Source organism: Condylostylus longicornis, unplaced genomic scaffold (genome assembly GCF_029603195.1).
Source record: "Condylostylus longicornis isolate FDR11 unplaced genomic scaffold, ASM2960319v2 ptg000114l, whole genome shotgun sequence".
NCBI classification, from domain to species: domain Eukaryota; kingdom Metazoa; phylum Arthropoda; class Insecta; order Diptera; family Dolichopodidae; genus Condylostylus; species Condylostylus longicornis.
This window is the reverse complement of record NW_026578082.1, coordinates 347,202-373,627: the sequence shown is the minus strand read 5'-3', so window position 1 is coordinate 373,627 and position 26,426 is coordinate 347,202. Positions and strand designations below refer to the sequence as shown.

At 25.7% G+C, this 26,426-nt stretch overlaps 4 protein-coding genes across 10 annotated transcripts in view; 2 read left to right on the top strand and 2 right to left on the bottom strand.

Annotated features, from left to right (window-relative positions):
* LOC129614667 (sodium/potassium-transporting ATPase subunit beta-1-interacting protein) overlaps positions 1 to 13,438 on the top strand; it is a 128,147-nt gene extending 114,709 nt beyond the window's left edge. For 2 of the 7 annotated variants that reach the window (XR_008697394.1, XM_055529428.1), the window contains 2 exons: positions 1,169 to 1,266; positions 1,824 to 2,059. Coding sequence is in view for 5 of the 7 variants with exons in the window: in XM_055529428.1 (XP_055385403.1) it covers positions 1,169 to 1,230 (62 nt within the window). In the remaining 2 variants the exon portion in view is untranslated. Of the gene's footprint in view, positions 1 to 1,168; positions 1,580 to 1,823; positions 2,060 to 11,327 lie in introns of those variants that run through there. The other 5 variants (XR_008697393.1, XM_055529427.1, XM_055529424.1 and 2 more) reach the window with 5 other exon arrangements.
* A 913-nt stretch (positions 13,439 to 14,351) lies between these two features.
* Positions 14,352 to 20,959, bottom strand: LOC129614614 (nucleoporin Nup188). Its single transcript, XM_055529328.1, has 11 exons — positions 20,827 to 20,959; positions 20,479 to 20,701; positions 19,794 to 20,398; positions 19,308 to 19,738; positions 18,432 to 19,246; positions 18,101 to 18,363; positions 16,970 to 18,039; positions 15,877 to 16,904; positions 15,648 to 15,802; positions 15,372 to 15,585; positions 14,352 to 15,299 (listed from the first exon to the last, which is right to left on the bottom strand). The coding sequence occupies exons 1-11, from the start codon at positions 20,892 to 20,894 to the stop codon at positions 14,400 to 14,402; spliced, it is 5,772 nt and encodes a 1,923-aa protein (XP_055385303.1). The 5' UTR covers positions 20,895 to 20,959; the 3' UTR covers positions 14,352 to 14,399.
* Positions 20,960 to 21,755: 796 nt separating this feature from the next.
* Positions 21,756 to 23,881, bottom strand: LOC129614648 (uncharacterized). The gene is made up of 3 exons (XM_055529377.1): positions 23,359 to 23,881; positions 23,058 to 23,180; positions 21,756 to 22,967 (listed from the first exon to the last, which is right to left on the bottom strand). The coding sequence occupies exons 1-3, from the start codon at positions 23,396 to 23,398 to the stop codon at positions 22,027 to 22,029; spliced, it is 1,104 nt and encodes a 367-aa protein (XP_055385352.1). The 5' UTR covers positions 23,399 to 23,881; the 3' UTR covers positions 21,756 to 22,026.
* A 777-nt stretch (positions 23,882 to 24,658) lies between these two features.
* On the top strand, positions 24,659 to 25,982 carry LOC129614646 (endonuclease G, mitochondrial). The gene is made up of 3 exons (XM_055529376.1): positions 24,659 to 24,859; positions 24,926 to 25,568; positions 25,668 to 25,982. The coding sequence occupies exons 1-3, from the start codon at positions 24,728 to 24,730 to the stop codon at positions 25,838 to 25,840; spliced, it is 948 nt and encodes a 315-aa protein (XP_055385351.1). The 5' UTR covers positions 24,659 to 24,727; the 3' UTR covers positions 25,841 to 25,982.
* The last annotated feature ends 444 nt before the right edge of the window (positions 25,983 to 26,426 follow it).

Here is a 26,426-nt window from a genome sequence, read left to right as displayed (position 1 = left end):
ATTACTATTGCATAAAAAACAATCATTCAAATTTTTGATTTGTCAAAATTTATAAGTTTTCTTACGATATCGTATTGTAATGAACAAATTTTGCTCAACTTTTACGATATCGTGTCGTAAATATTTATGAATTCATTCTAAAAAGGCCAAATCAAAAAACAAAATTAATAAATTTAAAAGACATTCACAAAATTGTTTCCAAAAGTTGGCAGAACTCAATAACAGTAGTATACATTATAAATTTCATTGTATTATAAGTCGTGGCTATTTAGACTTTATTATTCAATTAAATTTTTATAAAAACTCAATGCAAAACTTAATAAAAATAGTAATTTAAAAAAAATACACGAAAATTTTTTAATGATGTGCTTGATTTCCTTATTGATGATTTTTAAATTGCTCGTTAAAAAATATTTTTTTCAAACATTAAGTAAAATTTTTTAAAATAAAAATCTTAAAAGTGTTATAAAATTATTGAATTTTACATATTCTAATTTTAAATCTTTTATATACAATTTATTTTCTTATTTAAATAATAAATTTACGATAATTGTGATTTTATTATAATTTCCTTATAATATGTTAATATAAGTGTTATATACGACCACGTTTACGTATACATATTACGTAAAATCACTTACGACAAATTTAAAAATTAAATAATATTACTTCAGATTGTAATTATTAGGTTGCTTACATCATTTTCAAGACAATAATAAATTTTTACGATTTTATTCAACTTATATATCGTAAAAGTGTTATACCATATAACACATAAAAATTATTTTATAATAATAGAATTTTAAATTTAAATATTTTAAGAAAATAAAAAGAAGATTTGCTTTTTTTTTAATTTTAATTTTTTTCTGTTCATTATGAAAATAATCATTTACAAAAAAAAAAAGAAAAAAATAATATAAAAATTCGTGTTTGTTGTGAGTTTTTTCTTTTATTTCGATTTGCTTTATTTTAAAATTTTCTTTTTACACGATTTCGTTTTTTTTATTTTTTTAAATCATAATATTAAAATTGTTTATACAGTCATTATTTTTGTGAAAAAAAAAATTAATACACACTTAATTTAATTTAAATTTTAAACCCAAAAAAAAAAATTTTTTTTTATTTATTTCATTTTACTTATAATTTTTATTTTTATATATTTATTTAGCCCAATATAATGAAACTTATGTAGAGCTGAAAAGTTTTACCAGAAATGAAATCGATTATTAAAAAAAAATAATTTTATTTTTTTGAAAATTTAATGTGGTAAATATTTTAAGACAAAAAGTTTTGTTTGATATTTTATTGGTGTTATTTTTTTTTTCTTGTTTCTTTATAAAATCATTTTATAAATTCAAAATTTATAATTATTATTGTATATATATATAATTTATAGTAATATACCGAAGACAATATTATTGTAATTACACAATAAACTACTAGTTCGCTAGAGAGGGTTAAATTATTTAATTTAAAACAGCGCCATTCAAAAAATGTAGTTCTACAGTGTAATTATAAAAAATTGCTTTCTGTATAGCACTAAAAATTTTATATACAATATTATTATTTAATTTCACAATTCATTTCATTCAATAATTAAAAAACAAAAACATTTTATTAACTTAATAAAAAAAAAATTCATCTAAAAAAAAAAAATTTTTTTTTTATTTTAAATATTTGCTTAATGTTTGAATAAAATAATTAAATTTTTTTTTTTCTAATTTTATAATGGTAATTTTTTTTTTCATTGCTTGTGTGTATTTTAAATTTGAAAATGACATTTACAAGAGAAAATTAAATAAAATTTCTTATTATGTGTACAGTAATTTCAGTAATTTAGAGAAAATTCACAATAGCATTTTTCATGAAGAACAACAAATTAAAGAAATGAGTAGATGCGTTAAATTATTGAGAACGAAATTGAATAACTCTTTTACAAGATTGAATATTTATAATAATCGATTATATTATAAATTATAATCGATTTTTTAATTTGACATTTTATTTATTATATGGTCATTTTAATATTCCCTAATATTGTAGTACGTTATTAAATTCATTTTACATTCTACGCATATTAATTTAATTAATAAATATTTTCTAAAATAAATAAAATAAAATCAAAAAATTTTTATTTTTTTTTTTTTTGTAGATATAAAATTGCGAAAAGAATAATTTTTATTCTTTTAATTTATATTTATAACTGTGATATATCAAAATTTTTAATTCTTATTTTATTTTTATTTTATTTTAATAAGTATATAATATATATTTAAAATTTTGTCTAAAAACATATTATTGTTATTATTATACATGAATACTTATTAAAACAAAACAAAATTGGATTGCCTTAAAAAAACACACACAAAAATTAATTATTATAATAAACGATATTAAATATTAACATATAAATATAATATTTAAAAAATAGAGAAAATAATTAAAATTTCAATAATAATTACAAATAATATGAGTGTATAATTATTCCATAATATATTTTTTTTTTATTTACAAAACTTGAAACACACTAAATATAGAAAAATATGTATACTAAAACTTTTATTTCAGTATAACAGATTTGCCTTTAACACGTTCTCTGTCCGCTGAGCCACATATGGTTCAGGAAACGTGAGCTTGATAAGCACTGATACGTTCCTCAGCCATATGTCCGGCAATGGGTACATGAAACTTCTAAAGCAAATTATTCGATTGGACGTAACGGAACTGTACAGTTTCTGCACTGGACGTGCTACCCTATGACTACAAAAAAAAAAACAAATTAACAATTACAAAATTACAAAAAAAAAAAATTTTTTTGTAATTCTTTAATATTTTTTTTGAAACTTTCATTATTTTTCTGAAACCTATATTTTCGAATAACTGTACATATGAATTTTAATAATATACAAAAGCAGAAAAATTTTTGCTTATTAAATACAAAATTTTGCTTATTAATTGAAACAATAATTTAAATATTAACATTTCTCTTGCAAACATTAATAAAAATAAAACCAGTTAAGTACAATATTAAATTTCTATTACAATTTTGAAAATGGCAATATGAAATTTAATTTGGAATAATTATACATATTATATATTTAAATAATTAATACATAATGATGTAAATGAAATTATACAAGAGCAAAAACGAAAAAAAAACAAATATTACTTATTTAGCTAATATCAGAACCACATTATTTTTTATTAAGCTTAATAATTCTAAAATATAAAAAATTATAAATGTGTTATCAAATATTAATTTATATAACAGTTATTATTGTTATAATTAAATAAAAAATAATGAAATATAAAATCTTTATAATTTTTTTATTCTCTAACATTAAATAAATACTATTATTTAAAAAAAAAATATTTTTGACATTTTTTAGGTATAGATACCTTATATTTTCTATTGAGAATGCATTATCACAAAAAATGTCAATTTATAACTACTTAAAAATGAAAACGTTCAAAATTAAATATAAACAAAAATATTTTATTGACAAAGATAAAGAAAAAACAATATACTTAAATCATATTACATAGATTAAAAATTTAATAAAAATATTTTAAAGAAATATTTAAATTTTATTACCTATTAGAAAAAATATTAAAATCTCTATTTTGTTAAAAAAATTTCAATTTATTTTCAATTAAAATTAATTTTGTCAACAAAAATTTTAAACTCATTTTTTAATACTGAATAATTGAAGACACGTGTGAATGAAGGTCTAATCTAATAATTTTTACGTAAAAGACTTTATTGCAAAAATAGAAGTTTTTTATGTTTATCTTTCATATGCAAAAAAAAAAACCGGTTCTCCAAAAAATTTATTTTATTTTTATTTTATTTAATTTGCACCAAGCAAGATGCTACATAATTACAAAAATTTACATAGTTTACAATAATTGACAAAAATATACATTATACATACTTATAGACTAAGTTGAATTACACTAACAAAACATTAAATGAATTTATGACACAAATGTAATATGATACATTTAAAAAAAAAATAATAAATAAAAAGAAAGAATTTTATTATGTTATCATTTATGCTGAGTAGGTATTTAATATTAATATGATTTAATAATTGTACAATTAGGTCATACGTATAATTATCATATGATATTGTACTAGGTCAGTAGTGAATTATGAATTTTTTTTTTGAAGGTGTATTTTGTAACTACTGGTGAAAAAAAATGACTAAAACGATTGAATACAGTACAACATCTATTTATTGGTTCATTTTTAGCATATTCAGTCCTATGCGTATATTCTTTTAAGAATTTAGTATGTCTGGTAGGTCTGACGTCGTTGTTGATAATAATTTTGTCTCTAATGAAGTCCACGTCTATTTTTCCTGTTAGGACATCATAGGTAAAACAAGAAGACAACAAAGACCGGCGTGACTCCAGGCTTAACATATTCAGGGATTGAAGTCTAATTTTATATGAAGGAAAATTTTGGAAGTCATTGGGGTTATATTGGCCTCTCAAAGCAAATAACAAAAATTGTTTTTGAACCGACTCAATTTTATTTCTGTGTACAGAAAATGCCGGATCCCAAATAATACTGCCATATTCAAGAACAGAACGAACAAGGGAGCAATAGAGGGATTTAGTTACTTCAGTATTGTTGAATTCTCTGGCTCTCCTCTTAATGAAACCTAGCATTTTGCTTGCTTTAGAAACAATAGAATCATAATGAAAATTGAAATTGAGTTTACTGTCCATAATAATACCTAGATCAGTAATATGGTCAACGCGTTCTAAAATGGAGTTTTGAAGTGAATATTCTTGAAAGAGGTTTGAACGCTTACGTGAAAAACTAATAACATAACATTTTTTAACGTTAAGTTCTAATTTATTAGTCTCGCACCAAGAATTTAGATGTTCTAACTTTAATTGGAGATAATTAGTGTCAGAAATATCCCTTACAATATGATACATTTTCAGATCATCAGCATAAATCAGATGCGGAACACCCGCCAAACACTGAGAGAGGTCAGAAATGAAGATATTGAAAAGAATAGGGCCTAAATGACTTCCTTGGGGAACTCCAGAGTAGACATGGATAGGTTTCGACTTAACACCCTGGAACCTGACAAATTGGGTCCTTTCAGTGAAGTAAGATTTTAACCATCCCAATAGTGGGTTCCTAAAACCAAATTGTCTTAGCTTATGCTCTAAGACAACGTGATCAATGCGATCAAAAGCTTTGCTGAAGTCTGTATATATCGCATCCACTTGAAACCCTCTTTCCATAAACGAAAGAATATCGGATGTAAAAATTGAAAGGTTGGTGGTCGCAGAGCGACCAGTCCTAAAGCCGTGTTGCTCATTATTTAGTAATGGGTTAACAATGGGTGCAATTATACCCGTAACCAATTTTTCAAGTAATTTAGGAATGACAGATTGAATGGCAATTCCCCTATAGTTTTCAACCGCAGTCTTATCCCCCTTTTTATGAATAGGTATGAGGTATGAAGTTTTCCATATTGACGGGAAAAAACCAGAGGATAATGATTTGTTAAAAATCAAAGTAAGCGGATATGATAAATTGTGTCTACAGTTATGAAGAAGTATAGGCGGTATAAGGTCCGGTCCAGGTCCTTTATTGGTTTCTAAGTCACAAATACCCTGAAGTACGTTGTCTACTGAAAGATGAACATCTTTAAAAAGGGGATGACCGTTATCTATACTAGTGGGGGTATAGACATAATTAGAAAGAGAATCTAATCTATAAGTTTGTTGAAAATTATCGGCAAAAAAATTGCAAATCTCAGAGTTAGAAGATGATATTAACCCGTTCTTGCTCATGGAGCTCGGATATCCCGACGATTTACGTTTGGAGTTAACAAAGTCAAAAAATCTTTTCGGGTTCCCCAAAATCGAGCTGCCTATATTTTGGATATAAATATCATATGCCTCATTGGATTTATTTTTGAATTCATTCGCCAACTCATTATATTCATTAATAAGTGAGTTATTGTCCCTAGAATGCTTAATTTTATTGTATAATTTATTTCTCCGATTACGTAATTGTCTTAAATTACGGTCTAACCATGGTTCCGCCAGTCTATCCTTTTTAAGGATTCTTGGAACATGGGCGTCAATTAATCTGAACAAAATAGAGTAAAAATCGGAGATAATATTGTCTAAATTGTCCTGATGGAACATATCGTTCCAATTAATTAAGCTAAGAGCATAATTGATGCTGTTGTAGTCGGCGTTAAGAAAATCATATACAATCTCTTTATTGTAAGATTTAGAGAACTTAAGTTTGTTATTAGGAAATTCGAGAACAATTGCATTATGATGAATAGAATTTTTGAAAAGGTTCTCTTCGTCTGTAGCAAGTCGAACCCGTATGCTGTCATAGGCATTTGAGAAAGCTAAGTCCAACCAATTACCTCTTTCATTTGGGTAACGTACCACCTGCTGCAAGTCGTTCCCATAGAACGTACTAACGAGATTAAAATCGATGTCTTCCATAAAGTTGACTGGAAGAAGATGGTTATCACATTCATCGTTGATAAACGATAAAGCCGACCGATTAAAATCACCTAGAACAACTATCTCATCATCCTCATGCATTTGTGAAAATATTTCGTTACATATGGTAAAGAAATCGTTATAAGAGGATTCGTCAGAATTAGGGGGGAAGTAAACCACTCCCACATAGGTATAGATTCTACCTGAGTATATTTTGATAAATTGATGGTCGAATGTGGAAAAAACTGAAGTGGATACCAATTGGTTTGGTAACCGATTATTGACGGCGATCAAAACGCCCCCACCCCTGGATTGACCAGTAGCTGTATAATCACGATCTTTTCTGTATACAGACCAATTACTGTCAAGTATTTCCTCATTTTTGAAAGAATCGTTCAACCACGTTTCCGTAAGAGTTAAAATATTGAAATTGCAAGATTTAGCGTCAATAAAGAGATTTTTAAGCTTTCCTCTTAAACCGCTGCAATTATGGTAAAATATGTTAGGGAAAACAGATGATTTGATGGGACGAATAGTCACAAGACTACTATGGGAGGCTTTAAGGGTGGGTCCGTCACTATTTAAACCATTTTGATGGTGATTTAGAGGATCCCGACGGAAGAAAAAACCTATCGTTTGATTCCCTCATTCTTTGTAAGTAATCAACCCATTTACTCTTCATGTGTTTCCGATAAGTCTGAAGGTCCTTCTCGACACTTTCAGGTTGCATATTTAAAGTTTCATGAAATCTTTTGTACAGTCTCAGGAGGAGAGTGTAATCAGAGGGGAGACCCTCACTTTCTATGAAAACTTTTATGCTGAACTGAGTCTTGCCGTCATGATGCACTGTGTCCGCCGCGTCATGTAAGTAAGCCAGATAAAGCTTAACGTTTTCATAGACAACCCTGTCTCTAAAGCGAGACAAAATGTACGTACTGTCACCAGCCTCAACTGCCTTTTTTGTCATACGAACAACTGGTGGAACAAGTGGATCTATAAAAGATTGTGAAGGCAAGATGGGAATTGGAGTAGTCTGAAAAGTCGCCGCATTGGTTTCGCCACTCTTACAAGTTTGAGCTTTTACGGTCCCGTTGAATGTTTCGCCCTGGATGAAATTTGAATACTTGCCAATATTATTGTTATTGGCACCATTATTCATAAGATTGTCAGTATTATTGCTAATAATATTATTATTGCCGTCATTATTACTCAGTTTAAGAGATAGCTTATCTTTAAAACTTGTTATGTCACACTTTTGAATTATTTTTTGAAATGCTTTGAAACAACGGTAAATTTACTCGAAACTTGTAGAATTACAAAAACTGTAGTTGACACTTTCATTCATTCGTGTCTTCAATTGTAAATCTTAAAATAGTAATTCAATAATCGATTGATACAATATCAAGTACAATTGCAAACGAGTACAACAAAATATATTATCGAATTCGATTATTGAATTTGATTGTCAAATTTCACTGACATTTCAATAAATAGTAAATTTAATACCGTCCGCTTCATAAAGAATTTTTTCAATTATAATTTTTTTTTTTTTTAAATATTTAATATATTTTTTATTTTGTTACAAAATAGAGATTAATATATGAAATTATCAACTCACCTATAATGAAAATTTTAATTGGTTTTTAAAACAACGAAACGAAAACTTCTTCAGCAAAACAATTTGAAAATTATAATTTAATAACAATTTAATAAAAAATATAGTGAAAATATACGTAATAATTAAATAAAATTCTATATGAATTCAAAATATAAAAAATTGTTAAAAATCCAACATTATAATAGTTTGAATAAAACTAGAAAATAAAAATTAATTCTCAGGAAAACAAAAAAATTGAAAAAGTTTAAAAACTAAAATTAAATATAAAAATTATAATTATTGTATCGGTGTATTAATTTGTTTTTTTTTTTAGAAATTCACAAAGCATTGTTTCAATTAAATATTTAAAATATAATTATTATATAATATAGAATTTCAAATAATAATATTATTGATTCTTATTATTAAAAGAAAAAAAACACACACAAAAACGCAAAAAAAAAAATTAGTAGATTAGTTAAAAACCTTAGAACTGTTGTAGTTTTTAGAAGAAATAAACTAAAATTTAATTGAATTAACAAAAAAAAAAAAATTTGAATAATGTTAGCGTATAAAAATATTTCACTAAATGTAATCTTTTTTTTATTTTTTCCTTTCATTTTTTGTTTTTGTAAGTCTGTAAAAAATTAAATTATAATAAATCAAATTATTAATAATAAAAATTCAAGAAAACAAAAAAAAAATTAAAATAAAAAAGAGAAGAAACAAAATCGTAATAAAATAAAAATTAAATTTAATTAAAAAAAAAAAACAAATGTTTTTTTTTATAATTAAATCATTTGCTTTAATTTAACATTTTCTCTAATTTTATTTATTAATTTAAATAAAAAATGGCTTTCTATAAATTATACATTAAATACATAAACGCATAACCTAAAATTAAAATTGCTAAGTGACAATTTCATAAATATAGCGCAAAAATCACAGCTATTGGTACTCATAAGAAAGATATAATGTTATAAATCGGATTCGATTGCGTTTTTATTATCTGGATTTTATTTTCTAAAATTACAATATATTATTTCTGAAATTTATTTAGTTTTATATTTATTTAATTAAATTATTAAAAAAATCTACCAAAAATTATATAATTATATTGGCATATGCTATACAATTAGTGACATTTAAAAATTACAACTATTATTACTCTTGACATATAAGAAAAGCTATTGGCATATATCATATCTAGCTATTGGTATCAGAAAGTCTACAAAAATTAACACTTTTCTATTGAATTGGCACCTTAGGAGCTATAATTTTTATGACACTGTCGAAATATTTAATTGCAAGTTCTAAGTTTTTTTTTTGTCTTAAAGAACTAGATAGACGTTTAATTATTCATATTGCTGCAGCTACTTACGTATAGCTACTTACGTATAGATAAAAAGTTATTCATGCATTTCAAAAGACAGGTAATTCGAAAAATTTCTTTCCAATTTTTTAATAAAAACAAAAAATAAGGAGTAAAATGCTGTACTCATTGTGAAATATAATTATAGTTGTATAAAAAATATAAAGGTGCCAATATTTGTAGTTGTTACGGTATACTCGTATTTATTTATTGACCATATGACGAAAATTAATTTAGTAAATTAATTTCTAATTTGTGTTCTAGAATGCTGTAAATTGCTACATAAAATTGAGCAATTTATGTGTTTAAGCTTAATTAAATGTTAATAAGTAACAATTTTGCTACATTTTCGAATTTAGGCTTTCATTTTCATTTTACTGTTTCACATTTAATAAATGTCAGTTTGATTAAAAATTAAAGGTGAAAGAACATATGTATATACAATGGTCCAATATTTAAATTAAATTTCAGGAGTTAGAATTATTAAAATTCAACAAAAAAAAAAAATTATCATTTTAGGTCAGATTTTAAGAAAAATTTTGATTTTTTCAAATATATGAAGGAATATTGAAATTCTTCAATATTCCTTCATATATTTTTAACCGGTTGCGACATGGCCTTCCAAAAATCTAAGAGCACAACAGATTTACGTATATGCATAAAAAAAATAATATAGAAATTGAATTGAATGAAACCGTAATTGAAAGTTTTTTTTTATTTTTATTTTTGTACAGCCATTAAACTCGGTCTTGGGGGGGGGAGGCCTTCAAATTATCCTAAAATACTTAATAAAATTAAAAAAAAACATAGTATGACAATATTATTTTAGTTTCTTTTAAGTTATTTTTCAATTGTTTTTAATATTTTAAAAAAGAGGTGACTAATAAAATTTCTTGTAATACAATCGGAGTTTGGGTATTTTTTTTTTTTTTATTTTTATTGTAAATTTTGTTTCTGTTTTCTAAAACAGAAAAGGCAGTATTAAAAGTTAATAATTATTAATATTCTTTTTCAATATTGTTTTCAAAATATTTAATTAATAAATTTTAATTTTTGGTTTTTATTTTTTATTTCTGCACTTTTGGTTTATTGATTTCTTTAAAATAAAAAATTTTATAATAATTAGAAAATTTTTATTAAAAAAAGAAAAAAGTTTACCACAAATTTTATTTTGGAAATTTTAAATAAAGACTGAAGGCAAAGTTGACCAGATGCAGGTCTACAATTTATAAAATCAATAATTCTAGTTTGAATTACTCGAGGCCGGTTGATTGTAAAAAAATAAATACAAAATAATTAATTCTCTTAAATAGTATTGCCATATACGCTTTACAATGCTGGAATTTTAATTTGTATATGCATACTTTTATGTAAGTCAAATATTGAGATAAATTAAGTGTGTGAGCAAATATCGGCGGGAAATGAAAAAACATAAATGCTCTCTATACGAGCAAATGATAAAAATTTAGATACGCCTTAAATAAATAAAATGGGAAGCTAGTATAATAAAAATTTGTCTAATTTATAATAGGTAGCTATTAATAAGAAATTAATATTGAAAACTGTTCTCAACCAGCTTAGCACGATACGTTGAGAAAATAAAAAAAAAAATTTAATTTAAAATTGAACATCGTAAGAAGCTTATTATTTTATAATTAAAAAATTAAATATAAATTTTTGTTTTGTGTATCTAAAAAAAAATCCAAAATATTTTAAGAACAACTAAAATAATTAAAAATAAAAACAAAATGCTGTGGTAAGCTTTTTTTTTTTGCTTTATCTTTGAAACAAAATATTTACTCAATTTTTTATATTAAATACTGTTTTTTCTCTCTCTCTCTCTTTATTTATTAAATATAGTGACTGCCGGTAGTAAAAAATCTAAACATAGGCAATCATTATATTCAATTGAATATGGAACACCAATTGATACGTTACGTAGACGAACCGATACAATATTAGACTATGATGATCCAATTGATGATCGTAGTGGTTTAAGTCCAAAACCTATGACACCAAGACGAGTTAAAAGAAGATCATTAACAAGAGGATCAAATGGTAGACAATCAACAACAAGTAGACGTAGTAGCTCAAATAATGGTAGCAGTAGTAATTCTGGTACAACTGGCCGTAATAGTACAAGAAATTCAAGACGTAAATTTCATCAACAAAATCCAGTTACAAAATTAATTGAACAACAGCAACAACAACAACAACAACATCAACAGCATAATTTACAACATCATCAACATAATGCACATATATTAACAAATAAGCCACAATTTGCAAGTTTTACACATACTGAAAATTTAACATTAACCGCATCAAATTTACAAAGTTTAAATAATGAAATTATAGCTAATTCAATATTAAATCGTCAAGCAACAAATTATAAAAGTTTCACAAAAAATATACCACCAGATCCAATTTATTATAATATGAATGGTAGTCCAGTTCAATTACCATCTCCAACATCATGGAATTTAGAAAATAATAGTCCATCACCAATTTTACCATCACCTCCACCAAATCATATATCATTTAATAATAATAATAATAATAGTGTATCATTAAATAATGGTAATAACAATTCTGGTAACAGTATCGGTGGACATTATAATCCAACATATCAACATTCTACATCAAATTTAACAACAAATGATAATGAACATATCGATGATTTATATAATAATAGACCACCATCAGTTAGATCAAGTTATTCAAATTTTCATGGTGCAAGACCATTAAGTTCATATAATCCAACTACAGAAAATGTTTTTGCTGGTATTACTGGTGGTTGTAATAGTAATAGTAATAATAATAGAAATGGTTCTAGTAATATAAGTAATAGTGCAAGTAATACAAACTTATATAATGGTACTAGTCAACATTATCAACAACATCAACAACAATATCAAGTACATTTACAGCAACAGCAATCGATTGGTTCATCACAAGTGCAACATAATCAACATGAATTACCACCACCATCACCTGTTTCACCTAGTTCTAGTATAATACAATCTCAACCACAAATTATATTACAAAGTCGAAGATCAGCATCTAGAGAAAGTATGAGATCTATGGCATTTTTAAATAATGGACCACCTGCATATAATTTAAATTATCATACACCACCAGATTCTGAAACAACAATGTAATTTAATATTATTGTAAATATTATTTTAATTATACAATATTAATAATTGTATAGTACTGTCATTCTATTGTCTCATTAAAATTTGTATGTTAAATTTCAATATTTATAAAATATGTAAGTAGTATTGAATTTTAAATTTTTTAGTTTTAAAAATTATTACTTAGAAAATTATATTTTCTTAAGAACTACTTAGCCATACTTTTAATTTGAAAAATTTTTGTAAAACTTGTGCTTTATAATTTTACTTGTGCTTCCTTTCTCATTTTATTTTATTTAATTCAATAATCTATTTTCTTTTATTAAGTTTTAATTAAATTTTAAGTTATTTGTATGAAAAATGAATCAAGACTTGATAGATATAAGTAAATTGTCAATTATAGGCCCATAAATAATCAATGGTAATCAAAAGATCAAAACAGTCCGTCCAATGGAAGTTTATATTTTAACGTAAAATATTACAAAAAAAAAAGCGGATGTGCCTTATAAAAAAATATTTAATGTAAATATATAGAACACATAATAAGATTGTATGTTAAAAATTATTGTTTAAATTTATTTAAATAAATTATTTATAAAATATTAATTTTAAACTGTATTTGAAAGCATAAATGTATGTGAAACAAAATCATAAATTTAGTAATAGAAAATTTTAGTCTACAAATTAGCGATAATTATTTTAACTAATTTCAAAGATAAGTTTATGATTATCTATAACATTTGCTTTCTATTTCAAAAATTAAATTAAATCTGGTTTATTCTATGGTTTCTGCAAATATTTCAAATATTTCCTTAATTTTTTTTTCTGTGCAATTTGAACACAAAAACTTCAAAATTAAATGCAAAAAGTTTTTTAAAATTAATTCATTGTAGCTAAAAATTTTTCATTTCCCTCTGTAAAATCATACAAATCAATTTAACAAAATTGTATATTATTTAATTAATTTTTAAATCTCTTATTAAAATAAAATACTTATATTATGAGTTTAAGTTTAGAAGAAAAGCTAGAATTTTGTTACGCCAAAGTTTTCTTAATTATTTTCTAAATAGATAAAATAAGTGCTTATTGTTAACAAACCTTAATATAATTACATACACATAAATTAAGGAAACAAGAAGGAATGATCTTTAATTATTATATAGCTTTATGTTCGATATGTGCTAAAAAGAAATAATTTTAATTTAAAAATAAATTAACAATGTAAATAGATGAATCAAGTATGTACTAGCTATTTAATAAAGAAAATTAAAAGTAAAATATGAAATACAACTTTGACTTTTTTCATCACTCCTGTATGTAGTATGATACCGTCTTAACCACAACTTTTGATTTTTGATGTGTATGATACCATAATTTTTGATTTTTGTCACTTTGATTTCTTAAAGAAAGTTTTAGAAGTTAAGTTTTTAGGTCAACAATTTTTTAATTCACTTAAAAAGAGTGGAATTTAAAAATTCTAAATTGTAACAAAAAAGAATTTAAAGTTCCAAAACTGATCAGTTCCCATTTGATTAATTTCATTATTTTGATAATTTTGTTTTATCATTTTTATAAATTGAACATAATACCTACGGTCATTTAACTCCCCTCCCATTTTGTATATAACTAACTTGTTATTTGGCGCCTTCTACTTTCCTATTTAAATAAATATTTCCGAAAAAATGGAAAAACAACTAAAATAAAAATTACAATTCTTTATTTATTAAATTTAAAATTTTCCACTTAGCAAAAAATATGTTTTTTTTTTTTTGATATAATTTTTCATTTTTTAAAACTAATCATTTTGACAAATTACATGAAAAATGTTTGAAAGGAAATGCAAATAATCTTCTTCAACCAATTGAACATATGATAATGGTGTATATCGAGGTTCAATTGGTTCAATGTATTGAATTTCTTCTTCGTTTTCTTCATCATGTGTTGGTCTTTCTGTACAAATTACTTTAATAGAACTATCGTCAAAAGATGTTTTACGTACTGTAGATTTACCAATATGGGGAGTTGAAGAACTTGGGTTACTTAATTTATCTGATTTCTGAATTATAGGACTTAAATTTACCGACATATCGAAAGTTTGTTTTTGTTTTCCAGAATTCAAATTTTGTAAATGATGTTGTAAATGTTGTCGTCGAACAACATCAACTCTCATTGATGGTTTTGATGTACCACTTGAAGAAATTTTTGTTGAAGCACTTGATTTTTTCTTTGTCGAAGACTTTTCTTCTCCATTGTTACTTGTTGTATTTATTTGCATCATCATTATTCCTCGTTTTTTACGATGCCATATATCGCGATGGTCACGAAAATCATTTAAAACTTTTTTTCTTACAAATTCATGAAAAGTTATTAATTCAGTTGTTATTTCACGTCGTATTAATTGTTTTTCTCTATTAGATAAATTTGTATTTCTTAATGCAAGAAAAGTTTGACAAGCAATTAAAGTTAGAACTTTTTCTAAAGCCATTTGACACAATTCTCCATCTAAATTTGAAAGAATTTCATTCGGTGGAGCAGTAACAGATGATGTAACCGATGCTATAGACATGGATTTGTTAAAGTGTACCCTAGTTGAACAATTTTTTTCACTAGAAGATACAGATCGTGTTGATTGAGTTTCCGTGATATTCTCGGGGATTTCATTCAAAGGAATTTCATTGAAACCATAACTGTTTTGCTAAATTTATTTAAAGAAAATATAGAACAAAATTAAACGGACTATGAGAATAAGAAAAACTGTTTTACTTACTAAGTTTAGTGATTTTGTTAAAATTCCAACAATATTTAAAACCGTACCAAAAGTTAATTGATTGCTGTAATCATTCAACTTGGGTGGTCCAAATTGTATGTCAAATATGAACTCCCACTTTGATATTAAAAATTGCGGTTCACATATGAAATTCAATAAATTGGGACTGAAATTTAATAAACATTTGGCACAAACTGCTACTATCTCAACAAGCCTATAAAAAGAGTTGTTATTTTTACTAAAACCAAATCAAATAGTTAGGTATCCACTACTTACTCATTTAATATAATTACTATGTCGTCAGGAAAGTATGTGTTATTAAGTTCTTTGATTGGATCTATTTGTACGTTAACACCTTGCATCAGTCTTCTAAGATTTCTTTGTTGATTAAACAGTGATATTAAATGTCCTAACAGAAACTGAACACTTTTCTAAAAGTAAAAGTAAAAATTTTATTACCAGTATAGAGAATAAAAGTGACAACAGCACTTTATGTATTTAATACCTTTAAATTATATAAACTTTGCTGGTGATCTAACTGCCATTCACTTTCATATTCTGATAGAAGGCATATCATGTAAATCACATTCTTAATCAATGCCATAGCTCTTGGTTCCAAAGATTGTTTCGCCAAAAAAATACAATCCATTAAGTATTCTTCGTGAATTCCAACAAACAATAAAACATCTTTTAAAAACTGATAACGGTGTTTCTCTAATAATATAGTCACTAATTCAATTCCTCTAGAATATATTGGCCACCAATTTTCAACCAGCCATCTGTTTTGATTCGGTTTCATTAGGTTCTGCTGCATCATATAATTATTTTCTGTGAGTTCCTTTGGTGGAATAAGTTTTAACCATAAGTAATCTCCAATGTCACAGTATAAAAATTCGTGTGAACAATTTCCTTTAGCAAATACTATTAAAACATCCAAGAGTTCAATTGATAATTTATGTTTAGAATTTAGTTGAATAATCCATGCAGTGCAACTCAGCAACCTATTGAACACGCGGTTTGAATGAAATGGAGTATCCCAGTTCGAAGGACCTTCATCATGAAAAATACTTGCAATTGTCTTTAATAAATTTAAACTCAATATTAAGGGTGTATTTTCATCATTAAAATTACACTTTTGAGACTGCGTTTCTTGATTCTCTTTCCGGTTGTAGCCGGCCGTTTTATCATGCAACTCAATTCTCACAGTTTTTTCTAAATCACTAAGCTCATAACATATTATATTGACTATAGGATAAAGGAAATTTAAAGCATTGTGAATATCCTTTGTCAATTCAGTAGCTAATAAATCTGCTGCTTTGATGGTTATCGCTAAACAGGACATTTTAGCTCTAATGTGCAAATCTTCGTAGCAAATAGATAAATTGTTAAGTAATTTCGTTGTAAATGTAAGCATTTCCTGATCTTCGTGTAAATTTTGAGTATAAGTGTGGTTAAAACTATTTAAAACTATTAAATACAGTTCTGAAAGAATGACAAACGGCCTGAGATCATCAGTATATTCCGACCTTTGAACTAAAAGTTAAGTAAATAATATTACATTTTGATTTGTTTAAAAAATTTAAAAATGTGAATTTTACCTAAAATTTCCAAAGTCTTCATAGCTAAAAATTTTTTTTGTGAATTTGGAATTTCAAAATCCTTTAGATTTTTTTTTAGAATAATTACAATGAATTCCTTAAATGACTGAAGACGACACAGCCAATCTGGGGTTTCGTCGGCAATATAATCCTCAACACAAATCTTTGGCAAATCAAAAACAAATTTAGTCCACTTTTCGAAGAAAGATTTTTCAAAAAATTTATCAATAACTTTCTGTAAACTTTCATCAACATTATTTTCTGATGAACTTATAAATATTTCCATACCCAAAATGTTTAAAATTTGGTTGTAAGCTTTTATTTTAGGTTTGAATTGTTTTGCGAACAACGGGCTACACAATGAATTCCAAAAAGTTTTCTGTTCTAACAAATTTTTCACTAAAATTTGTCTTCCACTTTTCCAAAGAGAATGAAATAATGACATTATTCTTGTTGGAATATCATTTTCAATTATCTCTGGAGTTTCTAGAACACTCGAAAGATAAATTTCCATGAAGAACACTATACTATCTGCAATGTTAAACTCCTTTTTCGGAGCAAAAATCCTTTTTTCTTTTTCATTATTAATTTTAAAAAATGCTTCTGTTAAACCTGGTTGCTTTTCAATACATGCTTCAACAAACTCCAATATTGCTATTTTTAGATCGTCTGACTCTAAATCATCTGGCAAACTTTGTAAAAATATTAACCGTATTTGATCTGGTTCCATATCAAGGCATGCTAATAAAGACATATTGAATTCAAGAGCGATTCGTCTCAACAATCGACAGGACAGTATTGGTAAGGATCTGTCGAAAATGTTATTAATATAACTTGTAACGACTGGTATGATTCTAAGGGTATCCCTTTGTTTAGGTTGCGCATATATCAAGCTTTCAAGTGGAGATAATCCATTTTGATTAAACAATGAAGACTTTAATCGAAGTAAATGCATTAAGATTTTCATCGATAATCTAACTAAACGTATTACCCCACAAGAGGAAGAACTTAACCAATTTGCTTCCATTTCCATAGACATTTGTAAGAAAGGATTGCCTATTGCAATAAATCTGAAAAAAATAATGTAATTGTTAACTCAGTCCTACGATAATTTTTTTATCGATAACATACTTAAGTAATGCTATTCCATTATCTGAATTTAGAAGATTATATATGCAAATGTCTTTCAAAATTTTCTTTGAATTCTGGTTTGTTATTTCTGAGTTTTTTATATGTATGTTCAAAATTTCACAGAAGTATTCCAATGTTTCTTTGTAAATTCGATTTCTTTCAAAAGATGATCTGAATCTCCATGAATGCAAATGAGGAAACACTTCCCGCAAAAGAAATATTAAACCCGGAATTTCAAATACAAACAAATTGTTTGGGACAACCTATGAAAAAAAAGGAAAAAAAAATTTTTGTAATTTAATTGTGACAAATACTTTTAGGCCAAACGTACCTGTTCCATATTTATGTTAGAATATTCTTTAAGAAAGTTTATATAAGATATTAAAAAATCGTATTTTTCAATTTTGCGTTCATAATTGATCAAATATGTTCCAACTATATTTGAATCAAAACTGACTCCTTGTGCATATTTGATAAAATCCAAATTTTCACTCGTCACTGATGGCAAAATATTTAAATTAGCAATACGAGATGAAATTTCATTTTTGAAATTGCTAAGTAAAGATGTACACACATTTAGACAATTTGCTAATAATTCGATAGGAGGATTAAATATATTCTTAAATTTATTTAAAATATCAATACACATTTCCGTTGGAAATACCATTTCTGGTGCTATATCTTGAGGTTTTTCAATCTTACTTATCACAAAAGATAAATATTCGACCCCAGCGTTAATGTTTTTAAACCGATTTACATCAATTTCAACATATTGTGTAACGTAACTCAAAAGATTATTCATTTCATTTTGTAAGACATCAAAATAATTGACAGGGATTCTGAAATGAACAAAAGCACCATTATCGTGGCTTAAAATCGCTGCACTGGTTTTAATTGGAATAACGTAATCAATTCCTTTAAATGGCGTATACGGTTGAGTAGTTATATATTCATCATTACCTAATGGCATTAATTTATGTTTACATTCATCATAAAATTCTGTATAAATTGGCAACTGCTGAAATTGTTCCTTAACAAAATTATATTTCCCGGCTTTTGAAAGGGCTAAAAATATTTTGCTAATACTGTAAAAATCAATAGGAAAATTTTCCAGTAACCCAGTATATAGCGATCTAATTCCACAATCTAAAATGAAAAAAAATTAGTTAAAATTATAAGAACTCTTTAAATTAACAAAGTATAACACCTTCATTCTGCACAAAATGTTTTGCTATCAACGGCGTGTGCAAAAGCTCACTCAATAAATCATAAACTCCATTATGTTTTCCAATTGAACCATCATCGAATAATTCACATAAATGATTTAAATAATTGTAAACTGTTTTTCTAGCAACCCTACTTATTAAACTGTCATCTTCAAACATTTGATGTGTGACTATATTTTTAAAACTATTAAAAACATCTAACTGAACAGCTTTTCCCCCATATTGCCTGAATTTCCTCGTTGCGATATCATCTGTTTCAGAATCAATAACACGAAAATTAAATAGCATCCATGATAATAAAAGAGGACCATGTTCTGGACAAAGTTGACTTGAGGATGGTCCATGTTTTATAGAAGTTATACTTTCATCTAAATTTTTTATAACATTATATATCCAAGCTGAATCAGTATCTCTAAAAAAAAAATTCGTGTATTAATTTGGAATAAATTAAATAATTTTTAAAGTACTTCTGTGATACATCAATACACTTCATAAATAAAATTATTTCACTATATCCAATTTTTCTTATTAGTTGTAAATGTAATTCATTTGATTCATTCAAGAAGCGCTGTTGCCTTCCAAATGAATGCATTTTAAAGTATTCCATCAACTGCGTAACTTCCTCCACTGTAACTCCAACGAAATGTACAATTAATATAAGTATATGAAGTATTTCAATAGTCTCTTTGCAATTTCTTTCATTCCAATCACATAATTTTGCTTGATAATTCCAAAACTCTCCCCCTGTTAATTTCAACGGAGGTGTTTCTTTAATTAGAAATTCAAGTTGCTTTAAATAGGACGTTTTTAATTTTTCTAATGTAATTTTATCTAAAATTTCTTTGTATTGTTCATGATACGGGTGATATTGATTTTGATAAAATTCCAAAAGATTTTTAACTAATTTCAGAAAGACCATTCTTTGCAGTGTATAATATCGCCAAATGTCATCTAAAAATTTGGTCATATTTGATTCAGTGGCTGTCAGCAGTGGTAACGAATTAGCTGTGCCACGAAACTCTTTGGCCAAATAATAGCATAAGACATCCCAACATTGTGCAGGTTCTAAGTCCTGAAAAAAGGAAAACATTTCGAAAAAATTCATTAAACATGTCTTTCCTACCTACTATCATAAAATATTGAGAGCCTTACCAAAATATATTGCAGTTTAGTTGTAAACGGCAATAATTTTTCTTGTTTCAAACTTTTTAAAAGTTTTTCTAAGTCATCATTGTTAAAAGTTTTCGGCTTTTTAAATTGGAATAATCCATCTTGTATTTCTTTACTTTTTTCAAATAGTGATTCTTTAACTAAAGATTCTGATGTACTATAATGAATACCAGATACTAATTGCCAAACTCTTTTCCAATCGGTGCTAGAAAAATTAAAATATTAAATACAGACTGAAGTCAAAGGCTTTTTAGAATCAATTATGCATGTGAAAATTATGGATTTAAATGAATATAATGGAATATCGGCAAATAATTCAAACGAACTTACACATCCAGCTCAGATATTTCTTTAATATTTTTTAAGCGTTTAGATTTATCGTCTAAGGTAGAAGTCATTTTTATTTTTAATTTTATTTCTTTTACGCGGGTTATATTTTCCTCTTGGCGAATTGTCAATTGAATTTAAAACAAAACAAATGTGAAAATGACAAATAAAAGCCGTTTACAACTACAAGCAACGAAACTACATATGCATAATTATATAAACATAATCAAATATTGACACTTCGCTGCCCTTAAAGCAATTAAATATTTAGATTCAGCACTTTTATTGAAATTTGTTATCAATAGAATCAATAGAATGAAAAATTTGAAAAATTAAGAAAAAAAAATGCTCTAATATTTCTGGATGTGACAGATCATTTCAAATATAACAAAAATATTTTTTTATTTTTAGAAGTAAATTTGTGAACAAAGAGTTGAAAAAAAATTTTAGATGAGCTGCTTATTTAGCTCTTTTAATTTTTTGCTTTTTAATAAAAAATATGACAATATAGGGGTATGGAAAAATTATATTCAAAAATAAACGGATGAATGCGTTTGGCATTTGTTGAAATTTACAATTAAAAGAAATGGATGTGTTCATTGTTTAAACAGAGCCTAAAAAAGTTATATCTGTTATATGTGCGTGAATAATGCCCATACTTAAATCATTTTCCTGCATCATTAAATTATAACAATGCTGTTTATAGTAACATATAACAGGCCATATTTATACCTAACTACATATTATATAAGCACATATGTATGTACACAAATACATATTTTGGTTATTATTATTATTTTTAATTAAATTCAAAATGTATCCCCTCACACCCTAATTCAAATCAAAGAATAAAGCAAGGAAGATGAGCATTCTGTATTTCTCAGTTCTAAATATTTTAAATAAAAAAAATTTATGCTTACAATTTTTTTTTATTACCAGAAAGTAAATATTATTATATACTTATATATATTAAAATTAATTTAAGGTCTAACCTATTAGACTTAAGAATCATGTCTTTTTGCCTATGTCTTAATACTGATAATTTACATATTTTCTGAGATTTATGTTCCTATGTATTTATTATATGGCATTATAAGTATTTTTTTTATAGGTATCAAGAATTATTTCATTTTACAACTATGTAGTGAAATCAATTTAAGTATATTTAACATCTTTTGAAATGATAATTAAATGGAAATTTCATTAAATTTTTTTATGAGTTTTAACTTCAACCAATTTTTGTAATGTGGCTGTTAAATTATTTATAGCTTCAATTTTGATTCTTTCAATTTTTTCTTGTTGCATTAAACACATTTTGTTATAATTCATAACATCACGATGCATTTGTTTTTGTAAACTAATTTTTTCTTTTTCAGTGTCTAATTTTTTATTAAAATAATCTCTCCACCAGTCAGTGTCAGAAAATGGATCTTCATCCAAATTCTCAAACTTGGGTTCTTCAGTTGCGCCTTCAACATGTGAAATTTCTAATGGTAGCCGATCTAATGGCTGTTCATAAAAGTAATCAGCGAAACTATTAATTTTTTTTTGTTGCTTTGGCTTTGGTTGTTCATAATTGTCATCTTCATTTGGACGTTTTGTGGAACTATCTTCTTCATCCATCATTTGTACTTCCTCATTTGTATTTGAAGAATCATTATAATATTGTGACGTTCTAGGCGTTGCACTTCTAATTGAATCAGTCTTTTCACGATATTGAGGGTGCTTTGATTGCTCTAATCGTTGTCTAGCTTGAGACCTTTGTCTTTGAATGATTTGATGTTGTTGTTGCATTTGTTGTTGTAATTCTGTTTGATGATCTAAATTCGATTGTTGTTGTACTTTTTGTTTAATTGGTTTTTCCGGAAAATATTCGAAGGTTTTCGCTTTTTTACCTTTCAAATATAAATACATATCTTCGAAGAATTCCCAAGCAACAGTACCTGTTTCTTCTTTTTTGGCAATATTTTTGTTATATGTTATCAAAATATTATGCCATTTCTTTTGAACCTTTGCAGCACTATACCGAAATCCCATTTTATGTAATTGTTTTGTTACTTGTATCCAAAGTAAAGTACGTTTAGCTCGTCCTTCAGAAAATTCCTCCTCCATTGGTCCACGTATATGAATTAAAGCCCTCGTTGCTAAAACATTAAATATTTACATTATTCTTAAAAATTTGCATTGGAATATAAAGAAATTTCGAATTAATAGGTAAATGTGTATAAAATCACCTTCTGTCGTCCATGCTCGTTCATATGGCCCTCTACTAAACTGAGAAGCCGCGTCTGAATTGTTATTTGATTCCTCATTTTTTTCATAATCTTCTTCACCCTCATCACTTATTTGGTAGCAATCTAAGATTTATCAAAAAAATATAACATAAAATTGTTGATTAGGCTTTGAAAATCCAAAAAACATAAATGTGAAAAGAAAGACGCCATTTTGCTAAGTTTTACAAATTTGTATTTTTAATTTAACTGAGTTTTAGATTTTTAAGTAAAATCGAACTTCTTTTTATTTATAATTACTTACTTGTATCATCATCCTCAAATTCAGACTTTTCAATATCCATTTTCTTTGATAATTTTTTTTTTCTTTTTGATTTTTATTAATTTGATACTCTTCAAATAAAATCAATCGATACACATAATTTGGCTTCTTATTACTTCAATATAGTTCTGCCTTCTAGCTTCTATTCTTGTTAATTAGTTCTTAAAGTATCATCTAGATTGAGTAAGGCAAGATGTATGTTTGATTGTACATATTATAATAATGTATTTGTCTGTGTGTGAAATTGGCATCTAGTGAAATAGTGATTAGATTATTTTAATAGTTTTTAGAAAACGGGAACGGGGATGCGCGATGTTTAAAATACTGTGGATTGACAGCCAACTTATGTTTTGTTTATATTTATAAATTTTTGTTAGATTATTTAAGCTTGGAAATTGTACACAATATTTAAATTTTTATTTAATTTACATATTCGGGGAATTTAAAGCGAATTGATTTCGTTTTTAATTATTGAAGCAAATAATCACACCCTTTGTTTAAATTCACTTTAATTTTAAAGCAAAATATTTTGTATAATTACTAATTAGACTTTCATATTTGTTTTGTTTAATGTTCTGTTATAACAAATTTGACAACTGGCAGCTTTGACAAATGTTTTAGGTCGGAATAAAATATTTTGGCAGCTTTGGTGTCAAATTAAAAGCAATTGGCTGACTCTACAATATTTTAAAATTTATTTTTTATGTAAAGAGTTATCTTTTAAAGCAAATTTTGTATATAATATAAATTAGATGAATGAAATTACAATAAGTGACGAAAAATTTGATATGTGCTGCTTATACAGAAAGATGTATACAATATGTTCAGTTCTTGTCACAGCTGACAAAAAAAATTTATATTTTTATTTTAAGGCTCTTGCATTTATACAGTTCTTCATTTTCCAAAAACAAAAATAAAGCTTATTAATGTTTTGAATTAATAATGATGAATTTAAAATATCGTTTTTTTTTTACCAATGAATTTTTCAAATATGTATACGTAACAACAACAGATGTAATACAGAAACAATATCATAAATTGTTATTTGCTATTTTATTTATTGTGTAACATCGAGAATAATGTTAATTTTAAGATACTCTGTAGGTTTTCCAAATATCAAAATTTTCAAAATAATAATTTGCTGCCACAATAGTTAAATTAGTTGTATTGATGTAATATGACACAGTTACGTTCCACAATCAAAACATTTGCGAAACTTTTTCAAGTAAATGTCATATTTAAAGCGAAATATCATGTTTATTTGTTTTGAATAGCATTCACAGGTATTTTACTCTTTAGTTGAAAAAATAATGGCTTTTTAGTTTTATCATACATTATTCATATAAAAATTATGAATAGAATACTTTTAAATAAAACTTTTTTGATAAGTACTATAGCAAGTGGATCATTTCTGTTAGGTACATTTTTCGAAAAAAGAAAAATTTTGAATGATTTGCAATGCAACTCCCATAGTTTTCAAGAGGTTAGTTAAAAAAATTGGTTAACATATTTTATACGTAATATAAATTATTCAAATAATTGACTTCAGTTTAAAACAGCCCCATGTTTGCCAATTTTTTCCACTGTATCTGCAGCGGTACCAGCACCTGTTGAAAATGGTGAAGATGCTGCAACGATTCCTGGACGAGTTTCACAAATAATGAAATACGGCTTTCCAGGTTTAGATAATGTTCGATCTTATTCTGATTATGTATTATCTTATGATAGAAGAAATCGTGTTGCACATTGGGTTTTTGAGCATTTAACACCAGAATCAATTCAAAAGAATGAATCAGTTGATCGTTCGAAATGTGATTTTCGACCAGATCCCAGTATTCATCAGTTTTTTAGATCTGATAATTCTGATTACCGAAGATCTGGTTTTGATCGAGGTCATTTGGCTGCTGCTGGCAATCATAGAAAACATCAAAAACATTGTGATGAAACATTTTATTTAAGTAATATGGCACCTCAAGTAGGAAATGGATTTAATCGTGATTCATGGAATCGTTTAGAAATTCATGTAAGGCAATTAACAAAAACTTATCCTAATGTATACGTATGTACTGGACCACTTTATTTACCTAAAAAAGAAGATGATGGAAAGATGTATGTTAAATATCAAGTCATAGGAAATAATAATGTAGCAGTTCCAACACATTTTTATAAAGTCATAGTTGGAGAAACAAGCGGTATATATGAAAGATGATTAATTTAACCAAATATTTAAAATAAAAATATAATATTAGAATTTATAGCTAATACATAATTTTTTTTTACTTCAATTTTAGATAATAAATTAGAAATGGAAGCTTATGTTATGCCAAATCAAGTTATTAGTAATGAAACTCCTTTACAAGTATTCCAAGTACCACCAGAATCTATTGAAAAGAATGCAGGACTACTATTTTTCGATAAAATAAACAGAAAACAACTTACAAAAATAAATGGCAAAAAAATTTAAAAATCTGTATATATATTTATCTACATACTATTATATAGTATTTTTTAATGTTTAAATAGATGATTGTTATTTAGTTTTATAAAGATTGAAAACAAACACTACATAGAAATAAATTAAGTTTTATAGTTTTTTTTTTGTGCAATATATTGTCTTTTTCCTTTAATAAAAATATCACAATTTAGCCTTTTTCCAAAAACATTTACTTTATTTTAGCATTAATCGTCTTAATTTTTACAGAGTAAGAAAAACTTTTTGAATATCAAAATGTTACTTGCTTTTCAGATTACCAGTTTACATTTTCATAAAATTATATAGATTCATATGGCATTATAAAACATTTTTATTTAACGTGTAACACAATAAAAAAATTGGCAGTTTATTTAATTCGTGATTTTTAACAATTGAGTATGGTATCAAGGCACTTTAAATGTGTTAACAATGATTACAAATTTTGTGAACTTTTATGAAAATAAGATCATATGGCTGTGAAATGTTATGGTAATATATTTTAAAAATGATTTAAAATATTAAATGAATTTAAAACAAAATGAATATTTCTTTTTATATTGGTATATTTATTTTATTT

What these genes read in the sequence shown, in the direction of transcription:
- LOC129614614 (XM_055529328.1), bottom strand. Translation starts at nt 20,894, where the DNA reads ATGACTTCTACCTTAGACGATAAATCTAAACGCTTAAAAAATATTAAA. An exon ending in GAAATATCTGAGCTGGATGT is followed by an intron (nt 20,702 to 20,826) that starts GTAAGTTCGTTT and finishes TAATTTTTCTAG; the next exon opens with CACCGATTGGAAAAGAGTTT. An exon ending in GAAGACTTTGGAAATTTTAG is followed by an intron (nt 16,905 to 16,969) that starts GTAAAATTCACA and finishes CTTAACTTTTAG; the next exon opens with TTCAAAGGTCGGAATATACT.
- LOC129614648 (XM_055529377.1), bottom strand. Translation starts at nt 23,398, where the DNA reads ATGGATATTGAAAAGTCTGAATTTGAGGATGATGATACAA. An exon ending in ATTTGAGGATGATGATACAA is followed by an intron (nt 23,181 to 23,358) that starts GTAAGTAATTAT and finishes GATAAATCTTAG; the next exon opens with ATTGCTACCAAATAAGTGAT. An exon ending in ACGAGCATGGACGACAGAAG is followed by an intron (nt 22,968 to 23,057) that starts GTGATTTTATAC and finishes TTAATGTTTTAG; the next exon opens with CAACGAGGGCTTTAATTCAT.
- LOC129614646 (XM_055529376.1), top strand. Translation starts at nt 24,728, where the DNA reads ATGAATAGAATACTTTTAAATAAAACTTTTTTGATAAGTACTATAGCA. An exon ending in ACTCCCATAGTTTTCAAGAG is followed by an intron (nt 24,860 to 24,925) that starts GTTAGTTAAAAA and finishes AATTGACTTCAG; the next exon opens with TTTAAAACAGCCCCATGTTT. An exon ending in CATAGTTGGAGAAACAAGCG is followed by an intron (nt 25,569 to 25,667) that starts GTATATATGAAA and finishes CTTCAATTTTAG; the next exon opens with ATAATAAATTAGAAATGGAA.